General features: G+C 36.7%; 1 protein-coding gene across 1 annotated transcript in view; it reads right to left on the reverse strand.

Moving 5' to 3' along the window:
• LOC103813901 (adhesion G protein-coupled receptor A3) overlaps nucleotides 1-17,596 on the reverse strand; it is a 252,743-nt gene that overhangs the window by 155,300 nt on the left and 79,847 nt on the right. Inside the window, exon 3 of the mRNA XM_030241296.2 lies at nucleotides 1,751-1,822. Coding sequence (XP_030097156.1) covers nucleotides 1,751-1,822 — 72 coding nt within the window. The remainder of the gene's footprint in view (nucleotides 1-1,750; nucleotides 1,823-17,596) is intronic.

A 17,596-nucleotide genomic window follows, 5' to 3' on the forward strand; every position in this document is an offset into this window, starting at 1 on the left:
CTAACTTGCCAAAGCCATTTCTCTTGCAGTTGCCCACGCTACATCAGCTTCTGCTTTTCTCAGCATCATTTATATTTTACAAGGGAAATAAAAAGATGTGAATGTATAGTCTTCAAGTAATTACTGTATTCAGTATTCAACGGGAGTTTATATGATTTATTCCTTTTCCTCTGTCTCCTTCCCACACTGAAGGAGGGAAGATATTTTTTTGTTTACCATGGAACTACATAGATTTGCATCAAATGTGGTAGTCCAGCAATTAAACAATTCTGTCTCTAGATTGCTCCCAGAGTTACTTGTTCATATCAGCATATCAGGGATTTTTTAAGATTTGGCCTGACAAAACTCAACATTGCCAACTCTGCTGTGCTGAAGAGTCTTTTCTTCTCTCTTGTCCGATGCCTGATGCGCTCCTTTCCCTGTATTCCTTACTCGTGGCCGACCTAAAGGCTCCACCTGTGCAGTCTGTGGATGTGCAGCCCACGACTTGCACAGGTTTCCTGGTTTTCCCACAAGAGGTCAGGGTTGTGTTATTAGAGTGCGCGGCCAAAGCAACCAATAGCGCTCATTTTTAGTGTTGCCTTCTACTGATACCCCTGCACACAGAGCCAGGAAGAAAACTTCAAACCTAATGCTCTTATTTGTGTTAAAAACATATATGCTACTCTGGCTTCATCATTATTATGCAACTGGGTCTCTCCTCAAACACACTAGAACTGGTATTAGAGCTACAGCATGATCAGAGAGAGAAACCTTCTGCAGCGCTCCCAGCACAGCAGCTCGAGACTACCACACAGCAGAACAGCAGAGGGTTTGTAAAATTATTCTTCTGTTGGTTTGCAATCCTTCTCCTCATCTCAATCTTCCCATCCCACTAAAATAATCCCTGTTTTCTCATAGGTTTTCTCATAAGACAGCATACATGATGGCTTGAAAAACGCCTGGCATGTGCTGATGGCCTAGTTAGCCAGTGCATGGATATTTGGAAGCTGTCACTTGGAAAATTATAATTAAAAAAGGGTTCATCTCATTTTTCCTTAGGCTGATGTAGTCCTTGTTAATTAAAAGAAAAATGCCCAGCTGTAGAATCCTACTAACTTAGATATTTTTACCCTCTAAAATGTAGTTTAAAAATCAGCCAGTGCTTCTGAAAGTACTGAGAACCTTTTCCAAGACAGAATTGCAAGAATGATGAACAGAGAATTTACTGTGTAAGATCATGTTTCCTTAGAAAACCATTATAAAAGTAAAAAACATCAAGCAAAGTCAAGGCTGATGGTACAGAAAATGGCAGACAAACTCTACAGCATGACAAAGTTTCTTTTCTAATAATGTATTTGATAGGGCTGATTTCTGATAAAAGTAAAAAAAAGTCTAGCACAAACCATTGCTCACACACATCTGAACTGTCTAGTGTTTTTTTCTGATTAATGTCTACAGTGATATAACATCTGCTTAGTCATTAATTAGGGATGTTTTTTTACCTTTGTAGATGTATTTGTTAAAACACTTACCAGAGATTAAACTGCTGATTTAAATGGAAAAGGTAAAAAAGAAAAGGAAAAAGAAGAAAGAAGGGGAAGAAAGGAAAAAAGGCAAGGTAAATGTAAAAAGCAGAGTGTGTGATTTTCTATTTTACAGCCAGTGCCCTTATTTGATTATTGCTTGGTGGCATATTTGAGTTGCCCTAGGATAGAAATGTCGATACAAACACAATTTTCAGAATAATTCAAATGGAATTAATACTTACAGGCGCTTCAGTTCTGAAAGCCCATAGAAGGCCCCTGGCTCAATTGTGCTGATCAAATTATTCTTCAGATCTCTAGAGAGACATAATAGGAGGAGCAGTTAATTATCATTTTACCTACTTTACCACTGTTATACATGTGGAGTGTGAAATGCAATGCAATTCTATCTTTTATCTGTCTTAGCTAAAACTAAGGATTTAACTAGTAGCATCAAAAACAGTGCATCATCTGCAGTTTATAAAAACATATTTTTCAAAGTAAGATGTTCAAGATTAGATGTTTAAAAAAAATCTGTTTGCTTTAATTCTACTTTTCCTATTTATACTTTTCAAAACAAGCTTACCAGCCTTTCTCGCCCCAGGAAAAAATGTTTTAATCAATGAGTGAATTAAATAATTAGTCAGCAAAACAACAGCCTTTTAGCTTGCTTATTCATTGTACTGTGCACTTTACACTTAATAAATTTCTCATTTCCACCTGGTGTAGGCAAAGCAGTTGGCATGTGAGACAGACAGACAGGTCAGGTTTCTGTTCTGAAATACAGGCAGGTTCTCCTGTTTGGCAGATTGGTGCTTCATTTTGTACTTGCTGACAATCCAGAGCATTGGCTGTTTTACAGGTAAAGAATATTTCACTGGCATTAGTAATCCTGTCTGCTCTTGACACAGAGCTTGGGGCCATGACACTGCTCTCAGCTCAGTCCCCCAGAGATTCACTGCTGAACTGTCTCAAAGACTTTTGTGAGGTGAACCCTGAGGAAGTGCCTTCAGTGCAACTAGATAAGCAGGGCTAGGAGACAAATGCTGTAAATTCTTGTAGGCAGTGATCATCTTCTGACAATTTGCAACTCATAGGGAGCAACTGGCGCTCACTAATTTCAGTGCTGGTTCTCAGGCTGGCCACTTTCAGAAATTACAGCACATGCACTGCTTGACTCAACCAAAGCATGGATGGATCAACAGACAGGAATAATCTTATTCATGACTTTTATTTTACTGCAGATAAAATGCACTCCAGCTGAAAGCTTGAGTTCGCTACCTGTGATTGGCCTGAATACAGCAAGATTTCATCCCAAATGTTTATTTCCCAGAAGGATATATTTTATTTTCTCAGTCAAAACCATAAATAAGTATTTCTGCACTTTACTAGTAATTTTTGCACATCTCTTGAATACAGCTCCAAAAACTCGTGTCTCATACCCATTCTATTACAGCAACAATGTCGATGAGTGATTTGCCCCTAACTAAGATCTGAATTGGACTCTTTAAAGAGTCAAGTACACCTTTCAGCCTGCAGCACTAACAGTCTTTCAGAATAATCTCTAAGAACTGGAAGAAGATTTAGGGTTTATTTAAAAATATTTTGTGATCAAACATTTTCGTCTTATTTCCCTGGTATCAGCGGCAGCTACTAGATTTATCTTTCATTGTCTTCATTCACTCAAGAAGTTCTGACCATTTCTTTAACTGTGAGTTTTCCACACTTTATCATAAATAAAACTGCTTAAACAAAAGTTCTGCACACCTTTCTCCAGAGTCAGCTTGCAAGGATGAGTCTTTTGGTCGGCAAAAATTAATTTACACAAGTGTTTATTCCTTGGATGATTTAGGGTTTTTGTTCTGTGGGTGAGTCAAAGCCTTATTTTTTTTAACATTCAAATATTCAATACTAAACATTTGGGTCTACCCCTTTTGCTCGTACAGTATGTTGAATATGTAACTACTCAGGTCAAAGTGATTTAACTTGCAGAAGTAAATCTATTTTAAAAGACTGGAAGATTACTGTTTTCATCATGGAACAGCCATATTCGTATAACTCATAAGACAAAGCAAAAACCTATCTCAAGCTTTACACTAAAGTGTTTACACACTTGTAAACAACTTAAGAGGGATAGTACATATGCAAACATAGGCATTTTAGGCAGGAGAAACTGCCAGTTTTATAATTAATCTTTATATCAATTACATATATTCTGTGTTAACTGCTAACTCATCTAAATGGTTCTGAAAGTTGCAATCAGGCAAAGTGATCAGTTCTTGCAGCCAACAGTGGTAACAGCTCAGAACAAACATAAAATAGTCAGGGTAAGAGGCTAACTGTTGACAGGTGAGTTTTAATGAGTCAAAATAACCTAGTAGACAAAATGCCTTCCATTTACTGAAATCTTCTATGTTCTCATTTATGGAAACTCTGCCCTGTTTCCCCACAACTTGTAACCACACTGGAAAAACCAGCACAACCCTCAACTATCACCTACAGGAAAAAAAAAAGGTCATTTAATGTTAGTAGAAGGTAGACCATTACATGGAAAAGTGTCCATCACTTACACTGACACAAACAAGACATCTGCCTTCCTTATTTTGGAAATTACACTTAAAATAGGTAGCTCATTTTTGTAAGGATGTTCGCAGAAAATTGTAGATAATTACACACTGCCCACAGTTCTGGCACTTTCTTAGCAATTAGAATTATTGCATAATGTTTCCACAAAATTCTGGCCTAAAAAAATAGGTGTTTTATTCCTTTTGATCCTTGAACACTTCTTTTAATGTGAATAAAATTAATAAATAAAATTATTACAACTGCTAAACACCTAAAATTCGTATTTCTGCATTAGGAGATCCCATTTTCTTCCCAGCCACGTGTATTTTTTACTAAATTACTATAATTAAAAAATTAAATTAGCTTCTCCCATTTTCTGATTTAGGAAAAAGTTTGTCATATTGAAGCCTTATAGCAATTAGAATTAACTTGCACTGAGCTAAATAAAGAAACCAGAGTAAATTTGGTTGTATGTTTACATTTTTTCCCCCAAGAGCTACTGCTGAGGTTTGGCAAAAGGTCATGATCCAACAGAAGCCCAAGAGCAGCCCAGGCTGGACCACACACATGCACATATACCAGACAAGTGATTTTATCATCAACCAAAAGCAAGAGAGAAGGGAAAGAACCCCAGTATCATAATATTGAATGACCACAGCATGACCCAGTTGAAGTCCCAAAAGAAAGCATTTTCTAACTAACAGTTATGATTTTCCATCATTTCTGATGCTGTATTCTAACTTGAAAGTATCTATTCTGAATCTGAACGACGTGTCATTAGTGGTGTGGGAGTATAGACCTGAAAATAAATCAAAACCAAGTGCCATGTACAAGTACAGATAGAGGGAAGCTGCATGAAGTTAGCTGTAGTCATAAAAACTGCAGCACTTATATCCTGGCTGCAGAGCTGCACAAAATCAAAATGGGAAAATATTTACTGAACTATGTCTCCCCTAATATCATTATAGTTGCTAGATAAACTTCCTGCAGGGTAGTCTGATCTTAACTTGACCTAAATAGGTAGAAGAACAATATAGAATGGACTCTGTTATCATTAAAAAACAATCTCAAATGGTTACAGAGGAGACTTACCTTTTCACCTGCAAGTCTGAATTGACATAAATTACATACAACCATTAAGCTCTGTCTTCTTATCTGTAGGTATTTGCAAATAATAGGCCCACAGGTAAATACAATCAAGGAATCCTTTACTAAGAACCACAAGCTGCTGGAAGTTTATCAATTTACACATTAAGCTTTCAAAGGACTTCTACATTCTTAAGAGAAACCTTAAGAAAAATTGCTGACTTGAGGAGGGGAATTTATGTTTGAAGCATTCACTTCCTGATGGCTTAGCTGAGAGGTAAGTGAAACAAGAGCAACAGGCTACCAATGGGACATCACAAGAACATTCAGTAACTACTCCAGGCCTCTCAGCTACTAGACATCTTCTGTGGTCGAATCCCTGATTATCTGAATGTATCCTTGAGATTCTTGATGCTTCAAGGTCACTGTGTGCACTTACACAGTACAGAACATAGTGGGGAAAGGGTCACTGAAGTCTAGACAGTCCATTAACAAAGGAACCACTTTATCTTAAACTATATTCTTGTTGTTTTGTACCAACATCTTTGCCTTCAGACATTGCATATTCTTTCTCTAACTTACAATATAAGAACTGTAGATATTTTGAATACATATTCACAACAAGAATATTCAACTAATTCCAATACTTTGTTCAAATTCCTGACATCGATACATCTTTCATAAAAAATTATAGGTTGTACCAAGAGGACATCTGTGTTTAGAAAGCTGTCATTATGGTGCTGCAAACTTTCCAAAAAAGCTCTGAGAAGAGCAATCAGTTGTTGAGCAAATGCCAAATACCAATGAAATATGACTGACTTTCCATATTTTGCATACTACGATGAAACAACAACGGCAGACAAAAAAAAAAATAATAAGGTCACATCTTCCACTTCTTTCTCATGTGAAATATTACAGCTAAACTAAATGTCACCATTGCCCAAGAAATGAATGCAGACTTGAGACCTCTGAAGAAAAGATTATGGTCACTGCAGGAGGAAAGAGGCATAGCCAGTGATGACAGACAAGAGTCAGCACCTATTCTGCCTTCATGACACCGACAGTCAGGGCTGTCATGATGGCAAAATACAAGATGTCAATACTCCTGAATACAAGAAACAAGAATTAGGTTGATATTGCCAAAATGTGTTTTGAAGACATTTCAAAGGTACCAATCTGTACAGGAGCCAGTAACTTGCTCTACTCTGCTGGCATAGATATAATAAAAACTTATTTTCATCTCCATTGCTGGGAAATGCATTGTTGAACAAGCATATCTCATTAAATAGGCAGATTAGGTAACATCAGTTACCTTGTACCATCATCAGGAACTAAATTAACTAACGTGCTCCATGGAACTCCACAGCTCATTTGTTATCTTAATTTTAATTTTTTTTAAATTATGAGAGTAGATATTTAACCTAATTTCCAGAATGAGAAAAGTTATGGTTACATCTCAGTTAAGTTCCAAGAGATAATGACAAAACTCTTTTTAGTTAGAAACATCAGATAATAAACATAAACATGCACTTTAATATGGACAATAATTGTCCAATAATGGTCTGCCTTTCCAGACACAGAGGCTATAGGTCTTTTGTTTGCTTAGCATGCTGATGATGCATTTTCCTTTAATTTCCCCTTTTTAATCCAAGCCATTACTGGTTGGATTCCCTAAAACAATAGACCCTAAGGACTAGACAAAAACATGACTGCTGTCCATTCAAGGTGCTAATGACTGATTGGAGGTTTCAGACCCATCACTTGATGGCAATTATGACATGCAGAACAACAGAAAGGTCATCACACTTTGGTTTTTAATTTAAGGCTGATGACTCATTCACATCAAATGTGCTGTGGTAATTTGGCAGTTATTTCGTTATTTAGGAGCATGTCAAAAAGTGTAAAACAAAATGCTAATAATGGCAGCTGAAACAAAACAGAGAGAGGCTTTATGGTCGTTTGCTTGCTCAAAGAATCCCACAGAATCTTATAAGTTATTTCATTTTCACAGTAATAGTCCTAGAGCAAGAATGTCAGACTCAGGGTATTTGTACTGAAGGAGCAGCATGCCAAGTAAGAAGCAAATGACAAAAAAAGCTTGGTGAAACAAGATAAAAAAAAATAGACAGGCAGTACAAATTTTTGGATACATTTTTATAATGTATATGATAGAAAATAACATTTTAAAAGATTAATTAATGCAGTTTCATTCTAAATATAGCATTGACCAACCAGAATATAGTTGCAAAGATGTTTGGTACCTGTCCCTACTTTCAGCATTTTGTTATTGATAGCTCAGATTTAAATGCCTTTTCAAATAAAGAAAAATCATCTATGCTTTCTGGATTCTTCTACTTTGGAATGTTTTTAAGAAATAAAAATTCAGCATTCCAAACATATGCAACTGTTCCTATATGTTTTCTTTTTTATGCCACAAACCCAGAGATACGTGGTGAGATCACATCAGGCACAGAAGCAGATGCTTGGCACTTGTAACCTGGGGACTGAAGACAGAGTGACTGTGCCACCCAGCCCCAAGGATCACTTGGAGCAGTTGTATGGGGCTAAAACAAGACTGAAAGGTCAGAAGAAATAAATGCTGAGAGCAAATAAAGTGGGTTTCAGTGTCCACAACTCTGCAATGCCAGCAGAAAATGCCTCCCTGCTGGCAACAAGGCCTTGGTGTACAGTGACAGATCTGGCATTATGCTGATTACCATGGCAGAACTTGTGTCTGTCCATAACTGTGGAGAGACAGGAGGAACACAGAAACCTTTGGTAGATGCAAAGAGCCAGAGGCTTCCTTAAATTCTGCACCTACTGGGACTTCTCTCTGTATTCATGCCTAGAAGGCAGCTCATCATGGCTTACATTTCTTGACATGTGCCCCACGCCCCTGCAAAAAAGCTAATTGTTGGGGGAAGAAAGAAAAAAAAAGAAAAGTAAAATAGTTCAGAGATTAATTCCAGCCTGTGAGAAAACTGTAAAGAAAATTAAAAAGTCAGGGGAAAAGTATCCTCAACTTTTTTTTTTTTTTTTTTAAACGAAACACACAGACCAAATAAAATGTAAAACAGACACATAGAAAGTGGGTAAAACACACTTTCTCTGAGAAAGGAGTAGCTATTCCACATTTTGAGACTGCATTGCTTTGGCTGTTACAGATTTCAGCACTGTGCATTCAACATTCCTAGGTCAAATTTCAAATTCTGGAATTATAGTACAAAAATAGCATGAAATACTGGAAATTTATCAAAAATTTTCAAAAGTGCATCTGAATTAATCTTTCATAATAAAATACGGAGATTTAAATTTTTATACCAAATTATCAGAGGTATCAGTGTAATGAAAATGTGTTGTTCTGTTAGATATGAGAACCTTAAAATATACATCCATCATATCATGGAGGTTTGGGTGGGGCTTTTTTTAAGGAAATTTTGATTCTTTTTCTATTACTGTATACAGATTGAGTTGGAAAGCCTCAAGTGATTTGTTATTGAATTTCAATTTGAGATTTCATGACTTAAAACATGCAAAGGAAAGAGGAATAAATTTTAGCCTGAGGTGTAAAGGAAAGATAAGTATCTGCAGATGGCACACAGATTAATCTAGGAGTACTTTTGAGCCAAAACTAAGTTAATTACTCAGTGTAGATCAAGAAAATAGGAATCATCTTTCCTACTATGTTTATTTCATTGTACTGTTTTCATAATAGAGAAGTAGAGCACTTTGAAACCCAAGGTGAATCAATTAAAAAAAGTCAAGGAGCAACTCCATCTTTCTTCCTTCTTACTTTTGCTTCAGGGTTTCATTAAAAAGGAATCTTAATTAACAATACCACAAAGAACATGGACACTGACACAGACACTGTGTCCAGGGACCTGCAGTAATTATTCAGCTCTTGATGGGAGATGTGAGCAGCACTGGGGACAAGGCATCACTGCAGTGATCTCCTCCCACCTCCAGGTCTTCCTGTTTACCTGGGAATATGGCAATGCCCAGATACATTCCAGCATCAGATAGAGAAGGAAGCCCTTTCCAGAATAGGAGGGGGGAAGCAAATATAGAAACCACCTGAACACTTCATTCAGTCAGTGTTAGAGGCAACATTAATTGCACAGAAATCCTGTCAATTTAAACTGCCAGTAAGTAGTTCAAGGATAACAGGCAAGAATTGCCTATAAGGAGTTTAACTCAGAGGAATTAAATCTTGCTGGAAGACTGGTCTGAGAACCCCTCCCCAGAACGCCCTGTTTTATATAAACTGGGTCTTTGGTAATAACATGGACAAATTTTAGTTTTTCAAAAATCAACCACATGTGCTAATGAGAAGGCATGCAGAATTGTCTTCTGCAGAAATGAGGGTTAATGTCAGCCCTCTGCAGTACCTCCTTCAGTATTTTCAGTGCACAATTTATAAATTTTCACTTTCCTGCAGGTAAATGTCAGAAATTTTAAAATAATTTTTGCTAAGATTTCATGTAAAATACAGATGAGCAAACTACAGATGAGCTGAAAAATAAGACCAGAGGTTCTATGTGAATGTATAATTTCTACCCATTATTTAAACTCTGCCATATTCTTTATATTCTATACAATGTGTATGTTGAGGTTCTCAAGTAAAAATTATTTTAAAGAAACTAAAAAATCTTATTTCTTCTATCTCAGAACTGCCAATAATTATTTCAAGCCAAAATATATTCTATTCTAAATAATAATAAGTAGGCACATACTTAACCTGTCTCTGTTGGTCCCTTTTGAAATGTTCTTTTTCAATGATTTTCATGTCTTGTTTCATCACTAGTGTTTTAGGCAAAATCTTAGGGTTTAAAATAAATTTTCATTTGCTTATATAAAAGTTTCAGTTATTCAGCCTTAGGATATGCAATGATTATTGAAAAACCAAACAAAAATCAACAAATACAAAACAACACACAATAGCTGGGGCCACAGTAGCTGGGTCCACAGGATCACCTGCTGGTCTTCATAGCCTGAAAGAATACCAAAAAAATGGAGGAAACAGGAAAGGAAACAAAAAAAGGATGCAGGGAAAGAAGGAGTATGTTATTGTTGGAGATCATTATTGCTGATGGCATGTTTTGTTCAGTGAGGCATCCCTTCCTTATCAATCCTTCTCACCACACAGAGGAACAGAACTTTTCCCAGCTTATTTACTCATACCTTATGTCATGGCATCTCTTCTACTTTCACCACATTGCCTTTCCCTCAGGCCCTCAGAAATAATGCTTTATTTCCACAGGATTCCTAGGTCAGGCCTGGGATCCACAAATAATTCAGTTTACTCATCAAACTCTCCTCCAGGCATGGGTGGCACACAAAAGCTGGTGGTTAGGTATGAACAGCCCTCTCAACTCCTCCCAGGGCTGTCGGAGCTCTGGGAGAGCTCCATTACTGAGCAAGAATCTGCTGGAAGAAAAGGGACTTTGTGGTGGCCACTTTAACACGTGTATTTATAAATCTGCTCTTGCTACATCTTCTTAAAGGATGACAGCATCTGACACAAATCATGTGTTATCTTAATGACATCACTATGTAAAATTTCAGATGGATAAATCATCTGTGGTGGGCTGACCTTGGCTGACTGCACATCAGACTAAGAGAACTCTTTGTGGTCCTAACGGGAAACAGAAGCCGAGATGTTCATAAATTTAATTAAGTGATGTGCTGAAATACAGCTAAACTTTCTTACATAAATTTAAAAAAAAAAAAATCCCAGGAAAAAGAAATCACACATGATTTAGACAGCCCTATAAACTAACTTTACAAGTGAGTTTATTTTATATTCTTGTCACTTATCATAATATTGAATTTTTGTATAGAACATATTTTATTTTTTTTTTAATATACAATGCCCTGATCAAACTCTTAATGTTTGTGCTAAGGCAGGAACAATTTTGGTGTCTAATCAACTGTTTCATAAAGTAAAAATTTATACTGCAGGAAAACTATGACTCAACAACAAGAGTTCAACCAAAACTCCAAAGAAACACTGCCAAGTAGTCTTACATACCTGCATTTTAAGAGGCATATAAAAATAATTCCTTGGAATAGCAACTCTTACATCAAATAAATGTATCCAAACCCATACACCATTAGACTGCTCTGGGTCAGGAATGCAGCTACAGCTGACCCTGAGGAACTGGCACTTTATTTAATTGTACAAGTGCTTTGCACTAACAGGAAAGACGCTCTTAATTCTAAATTGACACCAAAAGTGATCTGCAAATTATAACCTTTCATTCCCGCCTGCAGTTGTCTAACACAACTTTCTTTCATTCTGTTTCTAATCAATTCTCTCACTTTTAACCACTAGTAATTTACCATGTATTTCATTCCCTTTGCTTACATTCCGATCCTCTCAATTTCAAGAAGAAATTCCTGGCTTTTGTCATGTTCTGACTGTTTCCTGTTCATGTAACAACTGTAATAATTTTGAAGAAGTATTTCCACTAAACTATTTCCCTGGGATTACATTTAACAAAAATATATGTCTTATATTTGTCCCTTCCATTTTGAAACATTTTAGTCTTTTACACCTGAAAAGAAACACACCAAGTTTTGCCCTTTTAAAAGGTGGTGAATCCAGTGCCTACTCATAAAACACTTCACAATACTAGACTGGGATCCAAATGCTTTTTAGACAAAAAATAAAAATAGCTGCTTGACATTATTGTCCAGCAAAATGAATTATTGAAATTTGATTTATGATCATCACTTGCAAACTTCATTCTTACTAAAAATGTAATTGTAGTAATTCTTCTGTAGTCTTCTTATGAAACTTATAGATACTAGGATAATTAATGTGATATATAAAGATATATATTATTATTAAAGTCATAATATATTAAATCCTGTATATAAAAGCAAACATATCTCGATTACATGAGACATACGGAGCATAAAGATAATGAACATTGTACCAGCAAAATACAATAGCATAGAGAATGCTTCAAAATATTTAAATTACATAATATAAACAATTTTAATAATTTTATATAATAGTAGTAGTAGCAGTAAATATGTAAGTAATAATCAATAATCAAGTTAAAGTAGATCTTGTATTTCAAATATCTCCTGCATCTCTTAATGAAGGAAATTTGCACAGATGAGGCTTCACTAATCTATCACATCCTAAGCTTTATATTACTAAACATCAGTAGGGCTACACTTTGTTATTCCTCCAAAGACTCCAATAGGATGGCCAACAGACTGAACAATAGCTCTGTGATGCTGATTTCAATTCTAGGTAACTGTGAATTAAAGTTCTTTACAGCTATTTGTACACCAGCAGAATTCAAGTGTCTTATTAAAAGATGACCGGAGATTTCCCTAAGAGATGGCCTGATGTTAAACCAGCTTCCTGAGGAGCAGGTCACTCCAACTTTCCTATTTTGACTTTAATTTCTATTTTGAAATGTTGAGAAAGAATTCCTGAGAATTTTTACTATAACTCACCTCAACAGATTAGCAACAGTAGGCATAGGGCTCCATAAATAATGCACACGTTATTTAGAGTCTTCCTTTCCTAGGTTATTTTCATTTAGCGAATATTGAGACATAAAATACCTGTTAAATTCATACAAGCAGTATCAGTAAAGAATGCTGGGGCACAGCCAGTCAAGTCGTGTAAAGCATTCACAAACTGGCACACAAACATTGCTGGAACGAAAAGCAGGACTGGATAATCTCTTCAAATCAATTGCCCTGAATGGCAGAAATAATTTTCAACACTTTCAAGTACTCAAAGCATATCAAACTCAGAAAGGACTTAATGCCTAGCAGGGCCATGACAATATACACTGGTCACCAGAAGCACGGCAGGGGAAGTGTTGGCCTGGCTCCAAAAAAGCACTTAGACAGCTAAAGTAGAACTCGAGTGGAGCACTGGTTCTAAGTCCCAGAGTGCAATTCACAGCCCCCACTTCACCTCCTACGTGTCCCAAGGGCTGCAGCTACTTCAGCCTCCTCTTTTCTACTCCCCAAATTTCAGACAGGGCGCTGGGCATGCCCAGCACCTCAGAGCTTGGTGACACGCAAGAGCCCTTTTGGGATTTGCAGGCAAGACCTGCAGACCCCCTGGCTCTCTGTGGGACCAGGCAGGCTGAGGGGATGCCATCAGCAAAGCCATGAAAGCAAAGCACAGCCCAGCATCCAAGGGAAAGGCAAAACATGCCATGCAGCATTCCTACAGGAACCAATTACAGCTGGAGAAATGGAAGACACTGTTTTGTACCATCCTCACCCAGAAGGGATGGATAACTACATTTGAAATACACAGGAGCTAAAGAAACTGGCTGGAATCTCTGTTCCCTAAAACAGTATTTTTATACGTTATTGAATAACTGTTTACAGCAAAACCCATTATCTCCTTGTTGAAGAAATACCCTTGGCACTCGTCTGCTTCTGTTCTTTTCTTTCTGGCCCCATAAATCTTGAACAGTTGAATACACATTGGCACAGCTCCACTTCAACAAGATCTACATCCTGGTTAAGGCCTTTCCCACAGAGGCAAGGGAATGTGTGATGTGCTCAGGGTGAACCTGAGTCCTTCTCCTCCACAGCAGATACTCCAGCCAGCAGGCCAGTACAGAAAGCACAGTTACCTTCTTTTATGACCCCATTTCAAATAAAGTATGGAGTCAGTTATGCCTATAAAGAGGAATGGTTTCAGTGGAAGTATTAGGCTGCAAATCCCAGTCCCAGGAAAAAAAATTGTCAGGCTTCAGCACTTCTGATGGGCTCAATGCCTGTTCAGTCCCTCAGCCATGATGGCTGGTTTGGATTCTCTTCTTACAGACCTAATTCTCCCTGCTCACTGTATAAAGAGCTTAGGCCTCCAAAGAACAGCTGAGAACTACATTTTGAAAGCCAAGTATTTGTTCTACACGTGACAGTGCTGAGAAGCACAAAGTCTACTATATCTGGTTGCTGATGGGAGCCTCAGCAACTTCCTCAGCTAGCAAGCTGCTAAATTTTCTGTTTAAGGACTGTATATATTATTTACTACCCATTTGGCTGGGTTTAGTTTGTTTTTAGCTGTTTTCAGATGGTTTTGAAATAGGCCAAGACAAGAATCAGCTTTCTCTTCAATCCAGCAAGACCCAAGCAAGACAGGAGTGGGAAAGCAGGGCAGAGAGCATAATTAATGTGACACTTGCTCCTTTCCAACTCAGAGTGCTAAGGTACATTCTTGGGATTGCAACTCCAATTTCTAAGTAATGGCACAGTGCAATACCCATTAGAAACACTGCAGGCAATATTTCTAAAACCAATTTATCATTTCACAAAGACATGGATCATGAGGCTAAATATGATTTTGAGCTTCTTTTTCCATATAGAGCACTTTTAAAAGGGTTAATTCTGAAGAGCAGCATTTTCCTCTGGAACAATATACACTGTGCACATATTCCACTCTTATCCTTTCCCCTCTGCTGATAAGTGGTGGGAAAGGGCAACTCAGAGAAAATGTCATCCCATATCTGTCTCCCACTCAGCACACACTAACCCAATTCTCAAAAACCTCATCAGTGTTCAGCTCATTAAATTCAACTGAAGGATGAGAAGGAAGCTGCACCACTAACTGTGCACAGTTTGTGTTTACCAGCAAGAACACTGCATGCAGTGTTGCTTACAACGTACCCTGTAGTTGGGAAGCATTCTTGTTGGCAGCTTTGACAATTTATCTATTCATATTAAAGTGAAAGAGAGGCTGCTTTAAAACTGGTGCTCCTTGCCCTAATGGGAAAAGAAGAATATTAAAAACTATTACAGTGAAATCTCTGTTGCCATCAAAAGGTCGTTGATTCGACAGACAAACAACCTAGTGTTAATGACTTAACAAAACATTAAATTCACACAGATTACGTGCTCATCCCTCAATATATAGTATTTTTCACATTAAGAAGCTAAAGATAATTTGTTTTTAAAATGTCAATTACGAAAAATTGTGTGAAAATCAAATACAATGCTGAAGCAATTATGGTCTTATTTAGGCAATGTAATTAAAAACACAAAGAAAAGAAATGTTGCCATTGTTTGGACACAGACTCATTAACAAGAGGACTGTCCTGAAAGGAAAACAGTCTTGCTGTTAAATTTTTTCAGCAGTCTTTTGATTTGAAAAGATGTGTATTAAGGTAAGCACATAGGCCCAAATTTCATCATTCACTTGTCACTGTTTTGAGCACATTCATTTGTGAAAGTAACTGCACCAACACATTCCTGCCAAATAGTGTATGAAATAAGATAAACATTACACAGTATCTCAATCATCCTAAACTCAAGAAAAATAGAACTCATACAATAATCAAAAGGGTAGAGAGCAGTTAAGACTCTTTCACTTACTTTGAAAATAAGTTTTTCAGCTCAAGAAAAGTATATTTAAAATAACTTGATTTTGAAATTGTCAGCATATTAAAAAAAACAAACATATGCAGACATCTATTGCACAGAGGACCAAAAAATGAGAAGCATATCTCCCTCTCTAGCTGCAAGCTCTCCTGATAACTCACAATATTCTATATGGTTTTCAAGAAATTTAAATGTAAATTAGTTATTGAAACATTAATAGTCAACAATGAAAGTGATAATGGAATTTTTATAGAGGTATCAAAAATATTTGGCAGATAAAGTCAAAATCTACAAGTTAAAAATCCAGCAAAATCCATCATCATCAGACAAATTCAGCAGTTTTAGGTCCCATTATGTATGTATTTCTCCTTAACTGACGATGACAACACATTTGTTTTTTATGCATGAAATAAAAATGTATTGTATTTATACAATAGAAAATGTATTTAACTATTCATTTTGTTGCTTTTTAAGTGCTGGCTTGGTGAATGCTGCTATTAAAAAAAATATGAGCGTTGGAAATGTTGACAGTTGACAGGTGGGGTTTTTTGTCTTTGTTTTGAATGAAGGCTCCTCTTGTTGAGCTAAATATAGTCACTCTAACTTTGACTCCATGCAATGTGTGGGTGACTGATCCAAAACTACATTATATAGGTGGCATGAGTTAAAGCTTTTCCGTGACACAGTACCTACAAGTGCAGAGAACAAAAGAGAATTAGGCAATTTTTTTTTTTGCAAAAAAGCAATTTTCATATACCAGTAGATTCTGAGAGACTGTGTACTGATCTGTGCACCCATTTCAGTAAGGATTTGTACTGTTTCATGGCAAGATATTAGAATTGGAACATTTGTATGGGTGATTAATTTGCTACCTTTGTAATTTTACTGTAGCTTCAATGTTGGAGATTGTCAGAAGTTATAGTATTGCAATTCCTCTAGAAATCTGGTAAACATTTAGATTAAGTTGTTACTCTTGATTCACTAAGAGGGTGGGATAGTACAGTACACATTAACTATCTAGAACCACAGGGTTGTAGAACCATTAGACATGACCAAGTACTGCTACATTCCACTAAGCTGATAAATCTGGCCATTTGCATGCTAAATAAAATATAGAAGCTGATATCCAGGGTTGCATCAACTAGAACTAAAATTATTCTTGTACTCTTGTATATTTTTGGCTGAATCACTTGTTTCCAGGAACAACAACAACAACAAAAGAAAATACAGAAAACTCCAGAAGGCCCCAGTCAAGGCTGGAGCTCTTTTGTGCTGTGCAAACACATTTTTTCCTATTCTGGATATATATAGAATGACAGGTCATGAGCTCACCCACATACAATCATCTGCAGGATCAGCCAAAAATCTTATGTTCCCTGCCCTAAAGAGATCAGAATAAAATTCGTCCAAGTTTTGTCCCTGACCTCTGAGAGACTGAAGAGAGAATGAAGTCAAAGAAATTCTTGTCTTAGAATTATTTCAAACACAACAGAAATACAAGGTAGAAGCTGAAACAAAATTTAATAATACATGATTTACATAAATGAAAGTGTCCCAGATTGCTCTGATGCTGGAGTTCATTTGAAGCTAATTCTATAAACTGTGAGCATTTCTTTGGGCACAGTGTCTTCACAATATGATTACACCAAAACCCTCCTTCCCAACTAAGGTGTTCATTCTGACTTAACTAATGTATATGTGACACCAGTGTTAAGGATCTGCACAAGATTTATAGGCTACCACAGTGTGAACTCATGCCAGTAGAGTCTTAATTACTTTCAGAAAAATGGGAAAAGTGATGACTATGTTTATTGTTATAACCTTTTTTTCTTTTGAACTAATCAAACACAGCCTAAATAATTCACTGGGAAGACAAAATATCCATAAAAAGCTCTACAGGACAGTAATTCCTGATAGAAATATCAGAAATCTGCAGCTTTCTGAGTAGCAGAAAAAGGCTGTCCCATTGCTGAAAAAACTCCACCAAAACAAAAACTCAACAACCCAAACCTGGCATAGGCCAACATTTCTGGTATTTATAAATGCCTGCTGTGTCACCCAGAAAACAG

The sequence above is a fragment of the Serinus canaria genome, chromosome 6 (assembly GCF_022539315.1).
Source record: "Serinus canaria isolate serCan28SL12 chromosome 6, serCan2020, whole genome shotgun sequence".
Lineage (NCBI taxonomy): Eukaryota > Metazoa > Chordata > Aves > Passeriformes > Fringillidae > Serinus > Serinus canaria.